General features: G+C 39.1%; 1 protein-coding gene across 1 annotated transcript in view; it reads left to right on the plus strand.

Moving 5' to 3' along the window:
• The window catches only part of MEP1B (meprin A subunit beta), a 129,861-nt gene extending 118,660 nt beyond the window's left edge, over positions 1–11,201 (plus strand). Inside the window, exon 15 of the mRNA XM_053713136.1 lies at positions 10,979–11,201. Within this exon, the coding sequence (XP_053569111.1) occupies positions 10,979–10,993 (15 nt within the window). The 3' untranslated portion in view covers positions 10,994–11,201. The remainder of the gene's footprint in view (positions 1–10,978) is intronic.
• Positions 11,202–11,694: the final 493 nt, after the last annotated feature.

The raw sequence follows: 11,694 nt of genomic DNA on the forward strand, positions 1-11,694 counted from the left end.
CGGGCCTGCAGGCAGCGGAGTAGAAATCAAGGGCTCCCTTCTCTGAGTAGGCCGGCGTTCCCAGCAAAAAGCACATTTTGACACATGGCTTGCAATGTCGGAGCTGATCCCAGGCCACCATACTGCATAGCTGCCCTTTCTCTGCACTTTGTAATGCCCAAATGGCCATCATGAATCCTGCTTAACATCTCCTTCCGCATGCTAACAGGAATAACGATGCGGTCCTGGAACAGCACCAACCCATCCAGCTCCTTGAGCTACAACCTTTCTGACTGGTAAGAACTTAAAGACATCGAGGCTGCCCGACTCTCGGGCCATCCTTCTTTTATGTACTTAATAACTTCTTGAAGGTCTGTATCTAAATATGTCTCCTTTTTTATTTGTTCTAGCTTACCTGAAGAAATGGATTTGGAGGCCAGAACTGAATCTACATACACCTTCACATCCGATTCCATTGAAGATTCTTCAGCAGTAGCCAGTGGGAGCCTGGAAAGTGTATCTGCCACAACCAGTTTTTTCCCTGGCACATGCACTGCCTGAACATTGAACCTGAGCAGCCTCATTAGAAGTTTCTGGCATCTTAGTGGTGTTTTATCAATATCATAGGAGTTGATTAGAGGGACTAGCGGTTTATGGTCAGTCTCTAGACTAAATTTTTCTAAACCCACTAGGTAACGCGGGAAGAGCTCACAGGTCCAAACTGCAGCCAGACACTCTTTCTCAATTTGGGCGTATTTTGACTCAGCAGCCGTCAGTGTATGGGAACAGTAGGCGATGGGCTGTAATTTTGTTCTCATTCAACTGCAGGAGGGCGGCCCCTAACCCATAACTGCTAGCATCAGCACTAACCACAGTCTTTTTGGAAGGGTCATAGAACCCCAACACTGGGGCAGACCCCAGCAGGGACTTGACCTGCACAAAGGATTCTTCCTGTGAAGGTCCCCAGACCCAGGCAACATCTTTCTTTAGCAACTCTGTGATAGGGTGTAGTATTGTTGATAAATCTGGAAGGAACCTGCCCACATAATTTACAAGGTCCAATATTTGTCTCAGCACATGTACATCAGAAGGACTTTTCATCTGTTCAATAGCACATATTTTATCGTGGTCCGGCTTGATGCCATCCCCATTGATGATATGCCCAAAGTAACATAACTCAGCTTTCCTAAAATGGCATTTCTCCTAATTTAATTTCAGCCCAGACTCTTTAATGGTCTGCGGCACACAGCTCAATCGCTGATCATGTTCTTTCAATGTAGTCCCATACACCAAGATTTCGTCCATGACGACTACCATGCCCTCGTGGTCTCTTAGGAGAGAACTCATTTCTCTTTGAAAGATTTCAGGAGCAGAGGATATCCCGAAGGGGAGTCTGCAGAAGCAAAACTGACCTACTGGTGTAATGAAGGTAGTCAGTTTGCGGAACTTTGGATCTAGGGGTGTCTGCCAGAAGCTGCTGGAAGCATCCAGTGTAGAGAAGAACTTCGCCCCAGCCAATTTCGGAGCTATGTCTTCAAATGTCGGCAGCACATATCATATCATATAAGTGTCTGCAAGTGAAATCTGTGTCTCACTGTTGCTGCAAACATGAGCTAAGAGGGCATCATCACACCTGGCTTCATTTATGGAGTTAGGTAACACTCCACCTCCAAGAAGAGGCTGTCCTTGTGAACAGGAAATTCCTATAAAAGCACTGAGCATGTTCAGTTCAGTGCTCAGTTATTCTGAAGCTTTGGCTAAGGTTACCTGGCATTCTCCTCCTGTTCCAACCAGTACCTTGCCACTGATCCTTCCCTGCTCCCAGCATCATTGTATTTCTCGGCTTCTTGGACTTTGCTATGTTTATCCATTTATAAACATTTGTTCCCTGCCCTAACCTCAGACCATCTTACCATGCTTTTTGCCTGCTTCTCTTATACTCCACTTGGACATTGTTTATTTAATTATTACAGTCCCAAGCCACCACAGACCTCCTAGGATCCTGTACTCACTTCCAGGTTCTCTTAGAGGCTGTGCTTTAAAGGGTGTGCTGTCCTCCTGCTGTTGGGTTCCAGTTCCTGATCAGCCTACCAGGTCAGAGACAATCTGTCACCTACCAGTGACAGGAGCTCTAAGATCACCACCAAAAGTGCAGTGACGTTGGTGGGGCATGCACCTTTTTGTAGAGGTGAGGCTAGTTTTGCTTATACCACTGAGAGGCCACGGGCGTGGAAATCACCATTCTAGAGTGGCCCAGCAGGGAGAACGGGAGCTAGTCCTGAAGTAGCACAGCATGGACCACCTTGACTCTTGCCTTACTCCAGCTGGTGGTTGAGTTGGTGGGAAAAGGATAGAGATAGCTGGGCAGAGGAACTTCATTGAGGCCTCAGATTTACACCTTTCCTGTTGGGCACATTAAGCGCACCATGAGTAACTTTTGATAAATACTATATTAGCTTTTCATTGAGGCTCCTGTTAGGTCTTTATGTTAATAATAATGTCCTTAAGAAAGACCCATAAGTGACATAAGACTCTTGCTTTGTGTGCTACATGATAAGAAGACAACAGCCCCTGAAGTTGGTATCTGTCCCCTGCTTTACTGAGACTTAGCTGCACATGTCTGGTGCCGTTCCACACCCTGTCCAGTTGTTCGCAAGTTTATAGGAGATAATTTAAAATCTAAGATTTAAACTGAATCCAGTTCATATAACACTTGTGTCTCCACTTTATTAGAGGGCTCTGAACCCGTTAACCTCCCCCTGCAAACATCTAATACTCAGGATGGGATTGGAGACACTTATCCAGAGACTCAGTGCTCCACAAGATTCCCTTACTACGGACATTAATGGATCTTTGGCTGATCTGCAGAAAGATAAAGTTGCTATGGTTGAGAAAATGGAAGCACTTGAACATAAACAAAGAACCTGCCTAAATACTCACAAAATCTGGCTGATCATGTGTTGGATTTAGAGCAGAAATTAGCAGATTTGAAGACAGATCTCGCTCAAATAATATCTATTTCAGGGGAGTATCTGAAGGTATTCTGCCTGCTGAAATGGAGACATTTATACAAGATCTATGCAACAATTTAGTGCTACCTTCCTTCCATCAGGAAGCATTAATAGAGTGCATCGTATCCCCAGGGGCAGGAAAGTATCAACTGACAAGCCTTGTAATGTAATAGCAAGGCTGCACTTTTTACTTATGAAGAGAGGATCCTGTGTGAAGTATTCTCCAATCCTATACTATCAAATCCATTCAGAAACATACAAGTGTTCCCAGATTAATCCTAGTGAACTCTAAAATTCCTCTTTTCTTTAGAGATATTACTCAGACCCTCAGGGATGAGGGCAGAAAGTACAGGTGGAGGTTACACCACAAAGTTACATAAAGATCACTCAATCTATGTGGTCGACTCACCAGTGAAAGATATGGAACTGTTGAAGGCTTGCAATGCTAATCAGTCTGACAAGGCTGGAGAGTCCTCTGCATTAAGGACAGAACTCTGACAGTCAAAGAATGTAATCCTCTTTATCTGCTGGTAAGTGGAGTACTTCTTCCAGAGGTTCATACTCTGATGTGCCTCGACTGCATACCTCTGGGAGTGAGTAGATATGGTTATGGGCAACTTTGTTTCTCTTGACCCTGAGTATCTTGTGTTCTTATTTTAAATGTAATGTTATGTCATTTTTTGCACAATTAATCTTTTATGTTTAGATTGCCTAGTAAGTAATTTGTAATACAGTCTGTCTGTATGTCTACTGCTAGTGTTATTTCTGAATACTGTAATTGTTCCTTACATTTTCTTTTAAACAATACCCCCTTCTTATGTTTAATATGTAAACAAAAGAATAGCATATCATCCTCTTGTTACGGAGTTCAGCAGTGATTTCGGTCGCAACAATTTGTATCTTTGTATCTTGTATAGCTAACCTTTCCACTAGGCTAGCACGCAGGGTTTTTGAGTTTTTTTCTCAAGGCAGATATATTATTTGCATATGTAAACTTCATGCCTGCTTGTTTTCTTTGGTTAACATATATGCTCCAAATCATTATCAAGTAAAATTCCAAATTTAAATATTAATAGAATCACAGGGTATTCTTCTCTTTGGAGAGGATTTAAGTTTGGTCTGGGATCCAGCCTGCAATAAAGAATTGAAAGTGCAATTTAATTTGTTTGATTTATGGCTGACCTGTCATCCTGATTAGAAGGATTATACTTTTATTTCTGCTCCCCATCATATGTACTCAAGATTAGATTTCATTTTTACTAATTCATGATCCCTAAATTGTGTCCTGGAGTAATAACCATGAGATCCCAGGTTGGTATAAAGTGGACGCAGCTTCCCTTCCAAGAGGATTGCACATGGAGTACTTCCCCATGATTCCTACTTAGGTACTATAACAGTGTTGCTCCCCACCCTTCCCCAATCCATGGTATTAGAGGCTTGTTTAAGGGCATGAGTAATATGCATGAGGTGGTATGCAATGCTAGGAGTGTGATCAAGGCTGAAGACTTATATACTCAGGGCATGCTATGGACTCCAGAGCAGATTGGAGCGATTGTCTCTGCACACCATTCTTAGTTAAACTTTAAGAGTACTAGATTACTTAGTTTTCTTAATTCTTGGGGGTGTCAGCTAGCTCAACCTAGACAGTTCATATATTTGGAGAAGAGATGGAAGATGGGGGGGATACATTTATGAAGCCTTTGACTCTGCATTATAATGTTCTACTAGAGGACTATAATGAGGGCATAGGAAGGCGAGCTGGGGTTAGTATAGTAATTTCTGGTATGGATTTGTAGAAAGCCATAATTTCAATAACGTCAAAACCACTACACTTCTTTCTTAGAATCCTACTTTAAACTTCTGTAGAAATTGAATTTTTTTTCCACTCAAATTATCTATGATATCCCTGATATGCTTGTCATAGTGTTGGAAACAGGGTGAGGAGATAAGTTCTGATCTGCATATATGGTGGTCTTGCCCCAAAATGTTGCCACTTTGGCAACTCTTTTGGAATTACAAATGCATATACCCATGGGTTTGCCATTCTTTACGTTGGGACTCATAAAGGTTACTGGCAATCTCTATCTATTCAGTTAATAAGATATGTATTGCTAGACAGTGGAAGAGTCCTGATCCGCCTTCAGTGACTTAGTTGAAAAATATGAATAATTATTTAGCTAATATGGAAAGAAGTTTTTTTTTAGTGCCCATGATGGTGGATCCGGTAGATGTTCTTTGGTACAAACTTAGTATGCATTTATAGAACGTTTACTGCCTTCTTTTCCCCCCTGAGTGCAGTCATGATAGATATGTCCTATTTTTACAGTTTGTTTTTATGTTGTTATTGTACATGTTGAATGGTTCCATGCTATTTCCCCTTTACTATGCATAAAAAGATAAGTTATGATTCTGTTTCTCTTTTGTATCAGACCCTTTAGTGTTTGGACATAATATTACTATATAATAGAAAGGTGAATAGAATTCAGGTAACTGTAGGAAATTGCAGTACATAAGGTGTAAGAGCCAATAGTCAGGGCTCAGTTCTCAAACTGTATATGCACAATGTTTATATTTTGCTGAATAATTTCAAAAAAATCTATTAAAAAAATAAAGAAAAATGAGGATTTGCATGACAAAGCCAAAATCTCAAACTCTTCTTGCTGAAAAAATAGCTAGAAGAAAAAGAAACATCTAAGATAAAAACTGTAGGTTTAAACCATGCATGAGCTCAAAGGGAGGAGAAAAAAACATCAAAACCAGATTCATATTTCAAGGAGAAGAAACTGGACTAATAAAGGGAACTCCTAGGACATCTATCAGATTCACCCCAAGAGTTCCTGGCACAGTACTGATGTTATTTGTGATTTTAATCAAGAGGCTATGAGATTGATCTCTGGCAGAACCCAATGATTAACAATCTGGTTGAAAACTACCTGATTCAGAGACCATTCCCCTGGGTGAAGTAACTGGTGACTGAAAAAGTTTGCCTCCCAATTGTTCACACCCGGAATAGGATGGCAGAAATCATGCAATGATGGAGTTCATCCCCAGCTGATTATGCTGGACACTTAACTCATCACTAAGGAACTGCAATTTCCAACCTAATAATTAACATATATCACTATCAATATCTGAGACCCCAAACTAAAAGGCTAGCATCTGTGGAAATTATTACCTACATTGATCGAAGGAGGTCCTGAACCAAGGAATGGTGGGTCTGCCAGTAAGTTAGGGACTTTCTTGTCCTGAGAACTTACATTATCTTCTAAGACAGTTCCGCATGATCCCCATTCTATTGCATAATCTGCAATTAGAGGGCCCAAAGATGAAAACTGGCAAATGAAAATGTATCTGAGCCAGCAACTATGAATTCCACAACTTCCATGCACTGAGCAATGGAAGGGAGGGGGTTCATCTGCAAAATAGCATAGGTCTGATGAAACTTCAGTCTTCGCTGATGTGTCAGGGACAAACGCATAGTCACTGAATCAAATATAAACCCCAGAAAGGGACACAGGTTTGAGAATTTAGGGAACCCTATTGAAATATTTATTTTCCAACCATGAATCTGAAGCAACTGAGGTACCATCTGAGTCAGAGACACAGCCAGATGAGAAGAGCATCTTTAAAGTCTATGGTAAAGATAAATGGACCCTCCTGTATCTCCATCTTGAACATATAAACTTTCTGGAATTTTTCAATATTTTGAGATACAAAACAGGCTGAAAAGTACTCTCCTCTTTGGTACTATAAAGAGATTTGAATAAAATCCTTAGTTTAATTCGGAAACTGGAACTAGAGCAATCACTCCCATTATCTCTTACACAAGCCAAGAAAGTTTGGACCTTTTAAAGAAGCTCAAGGCCCTCGAGACAGATAGAATCTTCACTGAAGTGGCCTTGAATGAGAGCTTATTCAAAACTCCTAGGAAATGACTTGCAATACCCAGAGATATTGAAGAGATCTCTCCCAAGCATCCTGAAAGAAACTCAATCTCCCCTCACCAGAGACTGTTCTTGTATGGAGGGGCCACACCTTCATGTGGTTTTTGATGCTGGATAGGCAAAGTACTTACCTATCAGCACCTTCATCCTTACCTTAGCTGCAGCAACTTGCTTCCAGAAGACTACCCCATTCTAGGCAGTGTGGGCACTGTATCAGCATCTACAACTCAGGGAATAAGTGGACAAATACACATTTCACCTGGGGGAAGGCTATGGAAACAAAAAGAGCACCTCACTGTAGACCAGGGGATTGGCAGACAAGTCCACGTTTCACCTAGGAGGCCTGTGATATTTCTCACTGATAAAACACCTTTTACTGACTGGTTGATAACTATAACCCTCTGAATAACAGGTTACTGTGAGGAGGAACTGGGTTTCAGATAGGTTAGAGGACCCCTCTCAACAATGAGTAGTTCTTTACTTTCACCTCATTCATCAAGGAGGCAAAAGAAAATGACTGAGGATCATGGAAAGTGGGAGGAATTTTAAGTTCTAGTTTGTTGGGGTGTCTTTTGTCTCCTACTAGTGCAGGAGGGGAATTCCCACATGTGATGGCTAGTGAACTCTCACCATCTGATGAAAGAAAAAGAAAATGTAAGAAACCAAAATTTGATTAAATAATAAAAAAAAAAAAAGAAAATTCGAAACAAATGACAATATATGTCCTGATCATGATATACTTTTGAAATCCTCTTAAATTTTAATGATCTGTGTTGCTTATTACAATGTTCAGGTGTGAATAAAATGAAAGAGAAAACCCAAAAAATAATGCTCAACTCCATACTATCTATTAAATGGTCATTATAGTCAAAAAATGTTATACTCTAATTTGTTAGAGCATGTCATTTTAAGACAAACAGCCTTTTAATGATATGCGTTTAACAACCACAAATGGTTTAAAAACATAAAAGTAGTTTTTCAACTATAATTTTTTTTAAAATAATTTTGCAACTATAATGCCCTTTAACCCCTTAATGACCGACGTACCCTGCATGTTCGTGGTCGTTAAAGGTTTTACTAGCAAGCCGACAGCTGTGAAGCTGTGCTAGAAATGCATGTCTCACTTCCAGAGGCATGCAGATATAGAGCGGTCTTGCCAACATTAGCAAGACCTGAGCTATTTTCGGCACATGTATGTGCACATCAGAACAACCACCAACGTACAGGGTACGTCAGTGGTCGTTAAGGTGTTACACTGCTAAAATGTCATAAGATTGGTACATCTGTTTTTTCTGTAGCTCTGTCAAAATAAATAGCCTTACTCTCTCAAACATTTTTTTTTTATTACTAATCCAGTTTGCTTCAGTAAATTGTAGCAATCTACATGACAACTAAACCTAGCAAACTCAGCCAATAACATAAGTGTTTAGAGAATGGGGGGGGTTGTTAATAAAATCACATTCCTTTATTAATTAACACATTTAAAAGCAAATGATTGAAAAGTAAGGTCAGTTAGGCAGTATATGGATAGTTTACTTTCATCACTAGCCCTTTAATTCATTTATACTGCCGATTCTGACAAGACAAGTGGAGATTCGCTTCAGTGTTATTGTGTCTCGCATCAAAAATCAGTCAGATTTCATATCCCACACTGATAGGGAGACAGGGTAAAGGGTTGAGTTTAAATCACCATGCAGACCTAGGTGCTCAAAGGCAGTCTCCTACCTGCAAGTTTCCGGGTATAATACTCTATCAAACGATTTCTGACTAGAATCCCTATTCGTCATAAACATTCATACTGACTGATAGCCAATACACATACACACACTGCAATTATTTCATTATTTCAAGTTTGTTACATTAAATTTGTTAACCTGGTGTAGATGCTTACTAATTGTTGTAATTTAGTTACTATCTGAATTTAAAGTTACAAACTAGAAATAATGAAATAATTGCAGTATGTAATGAATCCCCTTATCAATAGCTGTTCCTTAGAACTGTTGTGAAATGTAGCTCTATTGTATTCAAACCCTGGGAATATCTGATATAGCAGGCATAAGGTACAGTGAGTGAATTTAATAAGCAGTAACTGATGAACGGTATGATTGTTTAAAGTGAAACCCTGTGTCTCCCAGAGTTAAATAATATCTGCAGCTCTAAGAAGGATAAAAGGCAGAAATAGATAGTACATTCAACAGGTACACTTCTTAGGTTGTTTTCATCTGATTTAAACAAAGTTCAGAGTTTGGCATAGTCTTCACACACACACACCCGATATTCACATTCATACAGCGGTTCATACGATTGAGCTGTGAGATGAGCAGTCAATGAATTCAGTCTAAGTAACAGGTAGTATAATCCGCTTAATGCGCATATCGTAACACAGAGGAGGTGGTTGCAATACTTCAGAGCAAGCTAATGGTTATATCAAACAAGATACCGAAAATGCCAAGTAACAGTTGTACCTGATTCACAGTGTAGCGTAACTTGCTTGCCTGTTGCGAGTGTGTGAGTGACTCACTTCCGGTCCTGCAATCAGCTGTGTCCTCTCTGCCGAGGAGATCCAGGCTGCTGACTGTCAGCTCCGTTGAATAAAGTAGGTAGGTTAATTCTGAGAGAACTATTGAGGGATAACCTGGTAGTTACCAAAAAAGAGAAGTTTAAGGTGAATAGCGTAATTGTAAGGTAACTCTCCAAGAGAAGGTACACTGGATAGGATTAATTGACCCAGAAGTGCTTAAACGGATCGGCTGTGTAGCACCGTATCTTCAATATTCAGGCAAGGAAGTAAGGCAACAGGAAGCCTTATAAAGGGTCAGAGGTTAGGGAAGGGATATACCTTAAAGGTATATCACATAGTGTGTATATGTGTACTGACTATTTTTATTCAGGCTAAAGAGATAAAGAAATATATACATCCAATCATCTTGTTACACAATATTAACGTATTCTACTGTATTTTTAAAAATATTAAATAAAAGGAAAACTACATTTCAATGGCCTACGTGGTATGAAAAACCACAAGTCGCTTTTGCATATTTTCACTGTGGTAAAACTTAAATATTAGGCAATGTATTTACTAGTTCAGTGTTTCCCAACCCCAGTTCTCAGGACCCTTATCCCCTTCATGTCTGAAGCAAGGAGCTAACCCTTCCAATGTAAACACTTGCTTGAAAAATGAAACCATGCGATTGTCTATGTGATTTTAAGGACAGGATCTAATCATGAGAGACTGCCTGCGATGTCCAATTACGTATTAAACAAAAGGAGGAGGCTGCAGGTCGGCATGGAAAGTCCTAAGGGCGTAAAGGTGTTAATAGGCCAGATATTTATTATATCTTAACTAAAGCACACGTGAAATAATCAGCTCACCCATCAGCTGATTGTTTTACCTGTGCTCTAGTTAAGATATAATGAATATCTGGCATGTTAAGGGTCCTGAGGACTGGAGTTGGGAAACACTGTACTAGTTGATGGGCATAAAAAGGTCCACATTTTCAAATCAAAGGCTTGTACAGTTTGTATTAAGAGGTCATGTGTAAGCATTTGCACCTCTCCCATGCAACAATTACTCAAAGTTGCAACATTTTATCCAATTAAGATTTGGAGTACTTTCCATTTATTTATGTGGACTGTTCCACTATTTGTGAAACTGAAAAATATCATAGCACTGGTTGCAATGACAAGCTTGTTCTGCAAGATATGTAGCTTTTCTGGTCACACTTTTATGGAAGCTTATATATATATATAAATATATATATATATACACACAGTATATATATATATATATATATATATATATATATATAAATAAATATATATATATATATATATATATATATATACACACACACACAGTATATAATATATATACAGTGCTACTGTACATGTGACATTCCATACTTGCTATTATTTCACACATGACATATGAATACAGTTGTGTTGGTAATAAAACCATCTGTGCATGTAATTGATACAGTATTTTAATGTATCTGTATTTATTTATTTGACCTATAACAAACTATTTTGCATCTCTTCTTTCAGATAAATGCATCCTAAGCTCATTGAGTATTATAATACCAGGAAAGAAAACACTGATCTGCAGTTCTCCATACCAGCTTCTTTTAATCATCTTTGTGAATCATATTGAACAAGAATAAAACAATACCAAGACTGTATAATCATGACCTCTGTAATGTTCACAAAGCTGATAAATTTCAATAAACCTTTTATTTCAATAAACCCTTTTAATAAAATCAATCATAACCTAAAGGGACATTAAATTTTGAGGTTGTAATACAAAGTATTTAATTATGTGTGGTTAAAAACATTTTCGATTCACTTTAAATATTTATTTTGTCCCCTTTTTATAATTTAACACTAAATATTGTGGGCTTTTCAATTCCCCTATAAAGTAATTGGTGACACCATGTTAGAGCCTAGGGTTTCTTATCTAAAATTTGCTGAAAACAATTACACACAGGAGCAACCTCCGTGTGTGACCAATCCGGGCTAATGGAGGCTTGGCTTCAGATTAATCCGTTGTACTGCACTTGAATAGTCAGTGAAGAATCCAAACAAGAGAAAGGCAAAGGAGCACCAATGGTAATAAAAATCTTCAATGCTTTATTTCCAAACACTTTAAAATGATGAAGCCATCACATAGGAAAAGGTAAAAGGTACAAAAAAGGTCAGCAGTGTAATGCACTAACTCAGCTGACGCATTTCGGCATACAGCCGTACTCTTAGATGCAAGCCAT

The sequence above is a fragment of the Bombina bombina genome, chromosome 5 (genome assembly GCF_027579735.1).
Source record: "Bombina bombina isolate aBomBom1 chromosome 5, aBomBom1.pri, whole genome shotgun sequence".
In the NCBI taxonomy this organism is placed as follows: Eukaryota; Metazoa; Chordata; class Amphibia; order Anura; family Bombinatoridae; genus Bombina; species Bombina bombina.